The sequence below is a fragment of the Mastigoproctus giganteus genome, chromosome 1 (assembly GCF_048544385.1).
Source record: "Mastigoproctus giganteus isolate SK-2022 chromosome 1, ASM4854438v1, whole genome shotgun sequence".
In the NCBI taxonomy this organism is placed as follows: Eukaryota; Metazoa; Arthropoda; class Arachnida; order Uropygi; family Thelyphonidae; genus Mastigoproctus; species Mastigoproctus giganteus.
Window position 1 is genome coordinate 247436768 of NC_143575.1, and position 15337 is coordinate 247452104.

The 15337-nt window shown below is 33.9% G+C and overlaps 1 protein-coding gene across 3 annotated transcripts in view; it reads left to right on the forward strand.

Annotated features, from left to right (window-relative positions):
- Cog3 (conserved oligomeric Golgi complex subunit 3) overlaps nucleotides 1–15337 on the forward strand; it is a 92385-nt gene that overhangs the window by 37211 nt on the left and 39837 nt on the right. For all 3 annotated transcript variants that reach the window (XM_090376765.1, XM_090376782.1, XM_090376773.1), the window contains exons 8-11: nucleotides 1956–2174; nucleotides 9657–9762; nucleotides 9903–9936; nucleotides 11794–11954. In XM_090376765.1, coding sequence (XP_090232891.1) covers nucleotides 1956–2174; nucleotides 9657–9762; nucleotides 9903–9936; nucleotides 11794–11954 — 520 coding nt within the window. The remainder of the gene's footprint in view (nucleotides 1–1955; nucleotides 2175–9656; nucleotides 9763–9902; nucleotides 9937–11793; nucleotides 11955–15337) is intronic.

The window sequence follows — 15337 nt, forward strand, 5'->3', positions numbered from 1 at the left end:
CATGGATTGCATGACATTTGGGCAACTCCCATATGTGGTATATAAAGCTGTGCAGAAAAGCGTACTGTATTATCTATGGAAGATGACAACAACTTCTAATAAATGGTGCAGTAGCTATATGCACATTTCTTGCATGAATGGAATTTCAAGGTGGGTGCTATGGAATCTCTTATGGTCAGATGAAACTAATATCCACTTGAACAGAATGGTTACAGTTATTACTCATAACTGTTAGATTTTAACAAAAGACAGCATAATTCAGGAAATCCCACTGCACACACACACACACACCTAAAGTTACTGAATACCATGGATTCGTGGCTAACTGCTTTACTGGCCCTTACTTTTTTTTTGAAGGATTTTTCTAACTGTTCAGTAACACAGTATGTAAATGGGAACTGTTATCTATTGCTTTTAATGGCCTTTCATATTACATCTGTACAAGAGCATCGATAGCTACAAATGACTGCTTTCATGCAAGGTAGTGTTCCTTTACATATGAGGTCCAATCAGAAAGTTCTAAGAATTTATTTTTCTAAAACAATTAGGGTACATAACATTTTTTGTAAGTGGTCCCCTTCAAAGTAGTTTCTTCTGATGATATGCAGGTAGCCTATAATCCACATCTGGAGACATTACTGGAAGTCTTCAACTGTATGTCCAAGTTGAGCTTTCGCATTCTGTTGGATGGTTGGAATGTCATACAATCTTTGTCCTTTCTGTTTTGCTTCGAAGTTTGTGAAGAAAAAAAATCACATAGGACAATGTCAGTCAGTATTAAGTGTGGAATGCTACAGAAATGTCTTTATGAGCACAGGGCTGTTGACAGGATGAAGAAGCCATCCACCATTTTCAAACAGCTGGTGGTATTTTCTAACTTTTTTCCCCTCCTCAATTGAATCTGAATCTCTCCATAATGGGTCTGGTTTACCACTTGACCATTATGAACAAATTTATAATGAACATATTGATATATGCCAAAATACTTTCGGTCAAAACTGCTTAGCATGATCCAAAGGAGATTCCCAGTTCATTAGCTATTTCTCATATGGTTAACTGCTGATTAAAAAAAAAAAAAAAAAATTTATTTTTTTCATGCACTTCTTGAAGTTGAAAATTAACCTGAACATTGGTCATCTTCAACAGATTCTTGGCTTGCCTTATTGTGCAGTGTCATACACAATTTTAAATGGTGCCTAAATGCCTCGATTTAAAACTGTTCTCCCACTTGGAGCATATTGTGAACTACAGTAGATACCACATGGAACAATTCTTATAGTGCCGTATTCCTGTCATCTCACAAGCACTATTAAATCCCCTTGAAGTGAATTTTGGAACTATTGTATGATTCATTTTTTAGTTTCATACCTATAGTGAATTTGACTTTCAAATTTTCCGATAATTTCTCTTTCAGAGATGTTGAGGTGCAATAGATGATCGTAAAATTAAGCACCACTACTTCAGTTGGTGGGTATTTTTGGAACTGTTTCCCCCATTATCTCAACAGCATACCTACCACATTTAAAAGGTGTTACAATTATCTTTAACAAAGCCAACAACTTCGTTAAACATAATTATAGAACAAATGTGCAAAAATTTGCCTTTAGCTAAAAGTTGATTAACTGGAACAAACACATCCCACTAGGGATCTTGTTGACCTGGGTGACATTCCTGCTTGAAAGTGTCTTGACTGCTTTGTTCTACCATGACAAAGTCATAGTATAAACTAGAAATTGTAGCATTTTTTTTATGGATATATTCATCTAACAAACAGACAAATGTAAACCTTATTGTTTAACAGACATTTTCAGATGCATGGCTCAGTTAGTTTTAGTGCAAGTTCAGTCCAACTTAACCCACTATTTATGTTATGTCTGAAGCAGTAACATTATTTGCTAATTACTTTTCAATAAGAATTTATGATGAAATACTAAATTTTATTTCCTATTTTGTAGTTATCAGCAATTGCTTATAGACTGCCATTATTGCTACTTTGCACAGAGAAGACTTCTTCTTGGACCCAGTGTTTCAGCAGCCATAAATAATTTGGCTGTTAATCATCAAAGGGATCATTGTGCTCTTGTGAGGAGTGGTTGTGCATTTTTAGTGCATGTCTGTGAAGATGAAAGTCAGTTGTTTTATCAGTTCTTTTCTCAGCCAGCTGAGCAATTGGAGTTAGTATTTATAAATACCTTGATGTTTATTGGTACAAAATTTATATTCTGAATTAATATAGCTTAAGGTTATAAGAATTATTTGTAATTTAAGTATTCTATTTTTTTTTTTTTATTCAAGATGACTTTTAATCATAATGCATTTATGGCTTTAAGGCTTCTGATTGCAGAAATTTATATAAATGTTAGGCTAGTTATGAAACCAAGTATATATTTCACCACCAAGTAGTAAAATAAAGCCACAATTGGGTTTTCATCTCTTGATTTCTTCCCATCCACAAATAAAGGGACAGCTATCCCTGAAACAGTGTAGTCTCTGTAGTGGCACTCAGCTGAGAGTAAGTAACAGTAGCTTTCACCCTTTGGGAAATGTTACTTATTTGAAGTGCAAGACTAAGTAGACAACTGATTGTGAAAGATTTCATCATTACTAAATATGAGATATTATTAGTAATGATATCATTTTTCAAACTTAGTTTACTTTCTTTTTGAATTTACTTCATATTAAATGACGCTTTAATGTACTCCCCTATACTTTTGATGACTTTTAATGTAATAAAAATAGTCAAGTTTCAATAATTATGAAAGCTGTTTAACTTAGTTTATATTATATATAAAATAAAAGTGCCATCTTGCATTTGTATGTTTTTTTCAGTTTTCAGCATAAACTCTGCAGCACTACTTACAAACATGAGGCATTACCAATAGATTGTTCTGTCATTTGTTTAAAATATAGCATGACAGGTCATATTGAAGAACTTATTTTGAATTGTGTTTTTTGAGAAATTTCATTAGAGACCACCTGCTATTTGATGAAAGACCAGTAAGTCATCAAACTTAATGCCATAGCTGTTGTTTTGTCTTTTAAACAAATGGCAGAATAACCTCTCAGCAATGCTGTGGGAAACATTCAGTGAAGTTATTGAGAAGCTGTTAGGCTTTTTCTACCAACTAAGAGATATTGTCCAAAGTTTAGGCTGAACTATGTCAGATGAACTGATGAGGCTGGTTGCAGACTAAAAAAAATGCATGGGATGATTATAAATTATCAAGGAACAGAGAAACTTATAATTGGTTGGTGGTTTGATTTTTTATGGTGCATCAACAGCATTAGGCCATAATGCACCAAGTCAAAGAAATGTACACTAAGTACATTGTAGTCTGCAGTCAAGTCACTAAGAACATTAGATAGGATTAGGCAGATTATGAGAAGTCTCGCTAACAATAGAAAGAAAAGTAGCAAAGAATTCTCTTGTTAGTATTAGTATTAGCTATATAGTGCAAGGAAGCCACAGGCTTTTGCTGCACCAGCCAAAAAAAACTAAAAAGTAGATAAGAAAATAAATACAAATTATATGCTTCTCTCCTCACTTGCTAACTATCCAGTTAGCCTTTGAGTTTCTTATAACTGTCAGCTTCAACTACACATGCAGCAACTTGTTTCAAGTACCATGTGCCATCAAAACCAAACCAAACCCCACAAAGTGTATAAGATATTTTGGGGTTGCTATTTCCCATATCGTTTTAAATATTTTATTACATTTATTAATGATATTGACAAAGGTATGTCAAGTTTAATGTCTAAGTTTGTTGATGATACAGAGTTTGGCAGGGTGGTTAATGACAGGGATCAGGTTATGCTACTACAACAAGACCTAGATGGGCTGAAAAGTGACTGTTGAGGTTTAGCATCAATAAATGCAAGGTATTTCATGTGGGTAGCAGTAATCTCAGAATAATATGCCAGTTGGATGGTAATCACACTCAGGGTAGTGGGGAATGAAAGAGACTGGGGGGGGTAATTGTATAGGCTGATATCAGGTTTCATGAGCAGTACAGACAGGCTGCTAGGACAGTTCTGAGTTTCTGTCAATCACATACAAGGAATTTTGCCAGCAGAAACAAGGAGGTGATTATCTGATTATATAAAGCAATGGTTTGGCCTAATTTTAAGTATTGCATACAGATCTGGAAGTCTTATTTTAGGAATGATATATATATTATGGAACAGATGCAGAGAAGAGCATGGAGATCAATGAAAGGGTACTCTTGCCAAGAAAGACTTAATTTCTTTAAAATTGCAACTTCTGAAAATTTGGTACTTGTGAGGAGATCAGATTGAAATGTTTGAACCTTTAAATGGGCTGAGTAAACTACATGCTGGTGGCATCCTTACTCTTTCTTGGATGACACACATAAGGGGACATAAATTTAAATTGAAAAAGGTTGGTTGCAGTATAGATATGGGAAAATTTACTTGAGAGAGAGTAATTGATTGTTGGACCGAACTTCCATCTGATGTGGAAGTGGATAGCTTGAATAAATGTAACGAAGGATTAGACAAATTATTAGAGGGGGAGATGGACAGCAGATGATGCAATCCCCCCCCAATGCTTCCTTGCATTATTTGTCACTAGTAATACTGATACCGTTCATTTGAAAATAGTGTAATACCAAAGCAACTTGTCAAAATGGTGGAATTCATTCTGCTGTGAGGTTTAAAATCATAGTATTTTCCTATGCAGTTCAAGCTCAGCAGGCTACAAAAAACACTTAAAAGGACAAGTTTTTTTACATATTTGATTCATACTTTTTTTTTTTTTTTGCAAGAATTTTGCCTTTTGTTTTTAAATGGCAATACCAATTCTAGAGGTTAATGAAACTTATAATATCCTCCTGATCTTTCCTGGTATCAGCATATTACAGATTCTTTTTTTTTTTTTTTTTTTTTTTTTGCTTCTACAATTACTTTTCTCTAAGCAATTGATTACTCTACAAATTGAAAATTTGCCATACTGCACATTAGCAGAAAATTAATGACAGAAATTCACTTCACTGGATGTGAATTCACTTGGTTTACTTTCACCATTCTGTGGGATTCGAATCCAACCATACATGTGAGTTTCTTTCTTGTATTATTTATTCCATCAAGGGTAAACTGAGCCTTGTCAGTGAATAAGACGTATCAACAAAGATGGAGGTATGCAACTAACCAGTGGCAGTGTTCAAAATGCTTATCCCCTCCATGTTTGGATACCAGATTTGTTGTTGATGGTATGTCGAGTACCGAATTTGCCTGTTGATGGTAATGTTTGTCACACTGCTATGTGCAGAATGTTGAGGAAACTGGTAATCCATCAGGCACTGATTGTTGAACTAAATTGCACCATTTCAGTAATGCCCTCCTTTTTATCTATGTGTTGTCTCACAGTGTGTTTGGCTGGAAATAATGCACATTGACGGTAGAAAATATGTGGTGAACAGTTATTCTTTGTCTTGGAAATTGTCTTTGATATTCCTCAACAGCAGCAGAGGCATTTCTGTTACAAAGCCCATAGACAAAGTTCACATTAGCACGTTCTTTGTTACTAAATGTAAATAGATGTTTTTTAATTCCTTTCTACTATATCAGTTGTAAGCAACATACGTTCTGTACAGCTTGCTAGCTTCTATGTTACTGTTACATGGACCTGTGTTTAAACCTGCACATGTGCTGTGTTACCCACAATTTCACCCAACGTGCTGACTGCACACCCCATCAGTGAGCTGGGTGATCTCATTAAATAGAAATTTTACTGAATATACAGGGTTGCCCATAAGTAAGGAAAAAATATTTGAAATAAATAACAATACTATTTTAAATATTTTAATTAATGCTAGCACAATAGGAGTATGCATAAATTTTAAAAAAATTATTATTTTTTTAAAATTACATCTGCTCGTATAGACACCATTTTGGTCTTTGCAGAATTGTTCTCAAATTCACTAACCGTTGACTGCTGGAATGAACTACAGCAGAGACCTTTGCTTATTACTAAATACATTATCCTTTAAGAATCTCCACAAAAAAGTAATCACAGGGCATTAAATCCATGGAGCTCGATGGCAATTCAGTGGAATTTTGCTGTTCAGTCCATCAACCCGGGAACTTTTCGTCTAAGGATTCACAGACAGTTTTGTATAATGAGCTGTGCTCCATCCTGCATACAAAAGCAATGCTGAAAATTGATTTTTGGCTATATTATTGATTTTGTCTTTTAGTAATCTCAGGTATCTTTCTTCTGTCCTGGTTCCCTCAAAGCAAAAAGGGTCCAAGCACCTCCTGTCCAAATTATTCCAGCCTAGACTGTCAAGTCAAGCTAGGAGCATTTAAATACATGTTAAAAAATAAATGGGGATTGTTAAGAGAATAATAGAAATAGTTATGCTATTAACATATTCATTTGGTTTAAATATGGCTTCATCAGTCCATAAAACATTGTTAATGACATATGGATTTGTAACACTCATGTCTAAAAACAAAACATTTGGCAAATTACAGTTTTCTGTCTGGGCTTTCCTCATGCAGACCTTGTGTTGCAACATGAGTATATCCTCAATATACCTATGTTGCTAACCTCTCTTATATGATAATCCCTCGTACAAGTTCCAAATTGGCAGGTGTCTTTGAAATACAGCTAGATCACGATTAGTGCGACTAATGAATCCCACGAAGTAGTCGCATTATTCGAATTCGCACTATTCGAAGTTATAATTATGTGTAAAATTCGGTAATTGGTTCCAGCTCGACGGAAATAAGTAATGAAAAATTTTAAACATTAAGTTTTTATATGTTTATTAATGAAATATTACAGTAAAGGATAAAAAGAATATACTTATAATTTAAATTTATTATTAACAAAATCATATAGTACTGTAATTATAGAAAGCAAAATAAAAACAAAAAAAATTCTAAATATCATTCCTAAAGGTAAGCTTACGCTGACAAAAACATCTTTACTGTCTTTCAAAATATTTTAGCAGCATAGACTGAACTGTTTTCTCCTTCTTTAAATCTTCGTACATATGCTGGTAGATGCAGAGTGCTTTATCCACATCTTGACGAATTTGCATGCTTCGATCAAGGTTGGGGTCAGCATCCATAATTTTTTGCTTCGTGACTTCCACAGCTCGAAAGATATCTTCGAATTCCTTGAGAGTGAATTCCTTCACTTTCACATTATCTCGTTCTTTGGCATCATTGTCAGCTTCTTCAAATGCTCTTTGTTGATCTGAAAGTAGGAGATCATCATCATCTGTCAATTCTTCCGAGTGTGAATTGAGCAGTTCCTGAACGTCATTTTTTTAGTTCATCACGTTCTCTTCCAGTATTTCTTCTTTGTTATTTCTTCTATAACAGTTTCTTTGAAACCACTACTATTTGCACAATGAGGCAAAATGCACTTCCACACTCCACACATGTTGCCAAGCATGCCGAATATTTTCTATTGCATGTCTGATGTTATAATTTTTCCAGAACTCTGTTAAAGAAATTGCATCATCTCCTGTAGTTTTAGCAATTGCCTGTTCAAATGTTTTTCTTATGTAGTAGGCCTTAAATGTTGCGATGGTCCCTTGATGGTCCCATTATGTGAAAATGTAAAAAATTATTTTTACATTTTCACATAATGACCAAGTGTAGTTGGATGACCTGGAGCATTATCCAAAATTGGTAGAACTTTAAATGCGATGTTGCTTTCCTTGCAATATTTTTCAACAGCTGGGCAGAAATAGCTTGAAAACCATTCAGTGAACACAGTTTGGGTCACCCATGCTTTCTTATTTGATCGTCAAATAACTGGAAATAATCTACAGTTGTAACCTTTTATAGCGTGAGGATTTGGAGACCGATAAACAAGCATCAGTTTCAATTTAAAATCGCCTTGAGCATTGCCTCCCAATAAAAGTGTTAGGTGATCTTTAGACACTTTAAATCCAGGTTGAGTTTTTTTCTTTCTTAGAAATGTAAGTTCTGGAAGGCATCCTTTTCCAGAATAAACCGGTTTCATCCATGTTAAATATTTGTTGATCAGTGTATCCACCATCTTTGATTATTTTTTTTTAAACATCAGGATATTTAGATGCTGCATCCTTATCTGCACTGGCCACCTCACCGATAATTTTAACATTATGCAGCTGAACTCTATTTTTAAATCAATCAAACTAACCAGAACTCGCACTAAACGTTTCTTCTACTTCATTATTTTTTTTCTTTTGCTCTCTTAAACAAATTTAAAGCTTTTGTTTGAATGGCTGCTCTGCTAAGAGGAATGCATTTTTGATTGCAATCCTCAATCCATACAGTAAAAAGACCCTCTATCATAGATATGTATCATAGTAATACTTCTTGTTATTTGGTTTTTAGGAGCATTTGCAACTAAGGCCATATTGCTCCGGGATATGCGGTGGTCATTCCCTTGACCTTTCCGCATCCTCGTATTTGGTGGTGACGGGCTCGAACCCCGGTCTAATCAAGAAGTGTGTGCTACGCACTGCTGCTCCTTCCCACCTGGCTACGGAGGCGCCTAGTAATACTTCTATTCCTTGTAGATGTTTGCAAACCACAAAAGGCTGATGCAACTTTACATTTTTCTTTTATTTCTCCTGCGTGTTTTATAATATTCCATACCGTAGATTCAGGCATTCTGACATCTCATCCTATTTTAGAGTTGCTATGACCACGTTCATATCGTTCAATCACATCAATTTTTTGCTCTAATCTAATAATGAGCCTCTTCTTTTTTGCGCTCGTAGTGTTTTTATCTGAAGGAATCTTCCTTTTGTCCATTTTGTTATGTGCACTTCTTAAAACGATTAAAACAAATCATGAAAACTAACGTATATTATGACAGGCAGTAGCACATGCACATGCGAAGATAAACAAGTCTAGGAGCGTCTAATGCAAGACTATCGTCTAATACGAGGCTAGCTGTGCTAGCCTCACATTAACTGAATTTTGATTCACATTAAATGCGACCTGGTATTGTTATACAATTCGCACTAAATCAAATATTGCATTATTCAAACTCGCATTAATTGCGACCTAGCTGTACAAAATCTACGTGGCGCCTCCGTAGCCAGGTGGGAAGGAGCAGCAGTGCGTAGCACACGCTTCTTGATTAGACCGGGATTTGAGCCCCTCACCACCAAATACGGAGGATGCGGAAAGGTCAGGGAATGACCACCGCATATCCCGGAGCAATATGGCCTTAGCTGCTAATGCTCCTAAAAACCAAATAACAAACAAACAAACAATAAACAAAATCTACCAGGTTTTGGTAAATTGTGCACTGTTTATACTTCATCAGACTTCAGAGTTTGCTTTATTGTGGGTGGTTTAAGCCCAAAAAACATTTTGAACTGGTGTGCAACTTCTGTTGCATTTTCATATTTTGTATGCTATTTATAATTTCAATCCTTTCCTTCATTGTAAAGCTCATGGTACTTTTCTATATTCATGTTATTCTGAAACAATAAAAAAGTTTATAAGCTGATTTTCAAATAACTTATACATATTTACATCAACAGTTATTCAAAATAGTTTCTTTACTTATGGACCACTGTGTATTTGTAAAATGAACATAGGCAGAAACTGTTAAATTGCAGTAAATTAATAATTATCTTTTTATCTTAAAGAGATTAAATTTTGTTATTTATCTTTAGGGAATTTCTGGAGCACTTGTGCACACGGCTGTATGATGTTCTTCGCCCTATCATTATTCATGTTAGCCACTTAGAGACACTAGCAGAACTTTGTAGTATACTTAAGGTATGTTTGATTGATTTTTTATGCATAATTAATTTATCATATTATTTTTTTATTAGTTATGTTATACATGAGAATTTTTTTTATATATTTATGATTAGTTGAGATAATTCTGATAGATTCATAGCTATTTCCTTTTTTAGGTAGAAATGTTGGAAGAACATTTTCAAACCAGTTGTAAGTTGCATTTTTGTTCTGTGATATTTATTAATGTTGCCAACATTTTAATTAAAATTGCTGGTTTTTTTTTTTTTATATGATAATACAAAAAGTTGAAACCTGTGGTATTCTAATACTATAGATGGATTAAGGTTGAAAAAACTTTTTCAACATTGAATTTTAAATATCTGTGGGTTTTAATTTTGAGAAAATAATCATCCCAAAAACATCTTTTATCTCACAATATTTGTCCCCTGTTTCTTATATAATCTAGGCTGAAGATGAATAGTTTAGGCTCTTGTGAAATTTTTGTATATAAAAATTAATAAGGAAATACATAGTACATTCAGAGAGTTCACAAAATGATTTTTAATGAATGTATGTGTGTACCTTAAAACGTCATCTTCAAATTAGTATCTAAGCAGCAACTCATTTTTTATAGTAGTTATAAGGTTGCTGGAGACCATCCAGGGAGCCATTTTTTGCCACTATCTTTATTACTTTCATCACAGCAGCTTGTACTAATGCCACTTGTACAAAGAGTCAGTGAAGCACTTGGCTGTGCTTCATTGACTGTTTTCCATACATGGTAATGTAAAGCATTTCAGTTGGAGACCTTTAATAGCTTACAAAATTTGATTTTGGTATTAGTATTATTAGTGGCAAAATGATGCAAGGAAGCAAGCTTATACAGCGTCAGTTAAAAAAAAAAAAAAAAAAAACAAATCTTCATACATCTATGCTGCAACTATCCTTTTACAATATGTGTTCCTTTGTGTATCACCCAAGAAAGAATAGGGATGCCATCAGCATTTAGTTTACTCAATCCATTTAAAGCCTTAAACACTTCAGTTAAGTCTCCTTGCAAGTGCCAGTTTTCAGAATCTACAATTTGCAGAACTTAAGTCTTCATGCACAAATAATATAATGCAGCACATTACTTCAACTTGAATATTGACTGCTGGTAGCCACTCATAAACCTCTAAATTTCCCAAAGTGCAAAACATGATATATTTTACACTCTTGAATATTTAGTATAGTATGATCATGGAAGCATTCCAAATTGTATAACTTTTAAATTAATAAAGAAGTGTAATAAATAAATGAAAGATTGTTTAAGTTATCAAAATAACATAATGATACTAGGAAGCAAACTTATTTTGCATCTGCCAAAAAGAAGAAGAAAAAAAAAAACTCCTATTACTCTCATAGTGAAAAAATGCCCATCCAATTTTTCCAAACTCTCTGCCTCAGCCACCCTTGCTCCAGTTTTATTCTTATTTTGTGGAAAACTTATTCCAGTTTTCCACAAAACATTGCCTGCAGGTTAACTTCATAAGATCAACTATTCTGTTTGCTAGCAAAATTTCAAGATACTTTAATTAAGCAAGAGTGTGTTTTGAATCTTTTCAGAACTTTTTTTTCTTATTTAGCTCATTTTATGTCCCATGTATTTTGCAGGAAAGTTCAAAATCATCCTGTATCTATTAGTCAGCACTGTTCACAGTGAAAAAAAGCGGGAATATTCAGTAAATGGAAATGATTAATAATTTTGGATAAATTTCAGATTTTCAAATGGCTATCTAATATTATAATTAAGTTTTAGTGCTTTTTATTCTTGTACAGTCTTGAGATACTTTGTCTCAGACATCTCAAACTTTCTCTTCTGCATAATTATAATATAATTTTTCTGTGTTATCACATGACTTTAAAATGGTCATATATAACTATTTACTGATCTTATATTTAAATAACTATATAAAATAACTTTTTATAACTTATTTTACATATCTTTTTAAAAAATATCTGTTTTTATTTAACCGAATTTATTTATCTATCTAAAAATATTGTTTAAACTTATTTTACATGTTATAGCCACTGAACTTCATGCATTTGAGAAAATAATGGTGCAGATGCTTCAGGATGTTCAGGAAAGGCTTGTATACAGAGCTCATATATACATTCAGACAGATATTTTAAACTATGTTCCTGCTCCTGGAGATCTTGCATATCCAGACAAGCTAGAAATGATGGAGGTGTGTAACATTATTTATTGCTTTCATGTCTTTCATTTAATAAGTGTTTTTATTTTTTATTGTTGATTTTATGGTACTGGTGCTTTAAAGGTGCAGCATAATTTTATTGGATAGAGTGACAAGATAATTATTAACCAGTGCATAGAAAGTTAACTGGCATGTATAATAGAAGGACCAGCCTTGTGAAATAGCTCTTAAAAATAGTCATGGCAGAAAAAATCTCCTCTACATACAGCAGGCCCCCCGTTATAACGCGGTTCGCTATAATGCTGTTCTTATATTATAACCCCTATTTGACTATAACGCTGTCACAGATCACTATAACACTCTTTTACAGATTGCATTTTTGGCATATTTAACGAAATCGTTTCATTTGATGGAGTCGATAGCTTGAAAATGAATAGCAAAACAGCATTAAAATGTTTCCCACGCCGATTTGAGAAATTTTCCCATGCTCGGTGAAATTTTCTCACAAGCTAATTTAATTGCAGTACAGTGACTTGCTACGTAGTTCCGAGATCAACATTTTAAAAAATGATCAAGTATATTGCTTGTAATATTTGCGTTATATGCATTTATCCGAAGTCTAGACATCACTCAGTACAGTATTAGACATCGTGCGTAATGGACAGTTTACTTGAACATTGTATCATAATTAATGCAACCAATGCAGTTACATTTTTGAAGAGCTAATGATGGCCGATAAGAATGAAAAAGCAACCACGTCTGAGTGCAGTACGAATACTATAAATAGACTAAGAAAAAGACTGAATTTGAAAATTAAATTAGACGTTTTGAAGTGAATCGATTCCAGTCAATGACAAGCGGATGTGTGTCATAATTTAGGACTTGCAACTTGAACTGTAAGAACAATTATAAAAAAAATAAAGAATTAATTTTAGCAGTGGGAAAGATAGCTGTTCCACTGCAAGCGACTAGGCCGGCTATTAGGATTGAAATGGAAAGGCTTCAACTAATTTTATTGAAGGTAATATTCCAATGCACAATTCAGTTAAGTTAAATATTAAAAAAAAAAAAAAAGAGAAAGAGAGAGTAAAACTCGCCAAAAAAAAAAAAAATGTGGAACCATTTAAAACTGGTAAGGGCTGGTTGAATAGATTTAAAATCCAGGGAGAAGACACTAGTGCAGATCAAGGAGCCGAAACTTTCAAAAGAGAACTTGTTAAAATTATTTAAGAGGGGTATTATGTGTTATACTTCTCAACAAGTTTTTAACATAGATGAAGCAGGACTTTTGTGGAAACAAATGCCTAAAAGAAGTTTCATATTGAAAGAAGAAAAAAAATGCCAGGTTTCAAAGCGGCAAAGGATTGGTTGACTTTATTGTTGGGTGGTAATGCTGCGGGGGATTTAAAATTAATACCCCTTTTAGTTTATTTGGAAGAGGGCTAGAATTCAATCCAAAATCAACACATTTTTCATGATTAAATTATTCATCAATTAAAATCAATTAAATTCATTATTTTAATTGGAATTTTAAGTTTACTTTTGATACATAAGTAGTTACCACATAATTATATACATATGTAATGCGGAATATTTTATATGTACAAATATTTGAATATTAAATATTTTGACCAATATTTGTGCATCTTTTCACTACCGTTTATTATTGATTAGGAAATATCCCATGGCACCGACCGCAACTCACAAATACATATGTTACCTTATGGGAATGCGGCGCTTGCTTAGCGCGGATTCACTTAGTGCTCTGTTTTTCCGGAACGAATTATCAGCATTAAGCAGGGGTCACCTGTATTGGTCTTATCATATTTTGTAATCTGGCTCTTGAAATTTTTGTACAACATGGATTTGAAAGGTTACAAAATGCCTTTAGTTATTCTTCATTTGAAGGAAAACTGCAAATGATAATTTACTTACATTAAGGTGACTACTTTATTAGGTACACCTGTTATTTTTATGAAATGGTGTGCTCCTTTAGTAACAGCATCATAATGCTTTATATCATGTTATGTAAAGCAGGTATATAGATGACATAGGGATCTTGGAAACTGTGATCCTGCTGTCATGTGCAAGAGGTTAGCAGAGGCTAACAAGACATGCAGAGTAACAGAAAAGCTACAGTCATATGGTAAATTATATACTATATATAATAATAAATGACACTATTGTACACATGAAATTATTAACAGAATAGGTTTTATTAAATTCATATGGAATACAAGTTCAATTTCTACACTAAATTATTAGCAGGTGACATTTCAGGATTCTTACTGAACTCCATCATCATACCATTAAATGCTGTGGGGATGGGGGAGAAATAGAAGAACATTTAACAACTATGTAAAATAAAATGATAGACAATTAATCCGAAGCAATTTACAACTAAAAATTTCTAATTTTAGATTATGTTATAAGACAATTTGATTTGCATTCAGGAATTTAGAAACCATAACCAAGGTAAAACACAAGATAAAATGGTAACCATGAAAACTGTACATACCTATGGCTCATGGATATGGCCCTCTTACTTCCTATGTTGCAATTTGATTACAACTGTATCCACCTAGTGCATGGGATTTATAAAGAATAACTAAGTAAGATTATAATGCAAGGCTATCCCAATGAATAAGGTACATCCTGAGGGTACAGGCTGTAAGAAAACTGTGCTGGTTCTAAGCTATAGCCCTGAATCAGGAGGTTCGGTCAGGAGAATGACACTGAACTGGAAATCTTACATCTCTATGCCCAAATAGAGTGCATTACATCCTATTGGATAGAAACCACATAACATCATTCTCCAACTATATTATAAGCTTCAGTCTGTCAAATGACAACCCAGTAAAACAGTTTATCATGCTGACCAGGCTGGAGTCCACTCCTGTCAGTAAGAAATAAGATGGCGTAGTTATAGTGGACTCAAGAATACCAATACTGGACAGTGGAAGATTGAAAAAACATTGCCTCGTCTGACAAATTGCAGTTCCAGTGATTTCATGGTGGGAGGACCAGAATACAGCATGAGTTCAATCCCATACCAAGTGTCAAAAATGCAGGCATGATGGTAGTGTAATGGTTTTGGCAAGTGTTTTTGTGGATATTGGACCCCTTGATGCAGTGGAGTAACATTTGGATGCCATATGTTATCTGGAAATAGTTTTTGACCAGGTATATTCCTTTATGACTGCAGTGTATCCATCTGAGAATGGTTTCTTCCAGCAGGATAATGCACCGTATCACAAGGCCAAAATTGTACAGAACTGGTTTCAGGAAGCGAATGAATTTAGCCTACTGTGGTGGCCTTCCCAGTTGCCAAATCTCAATCCAATTAAGCACCTGTGGGATCAGGTAGAACAAGCCCTTCAGAGTAGATGAGCTTCAAACAAGCTCTTTGCAGTGAT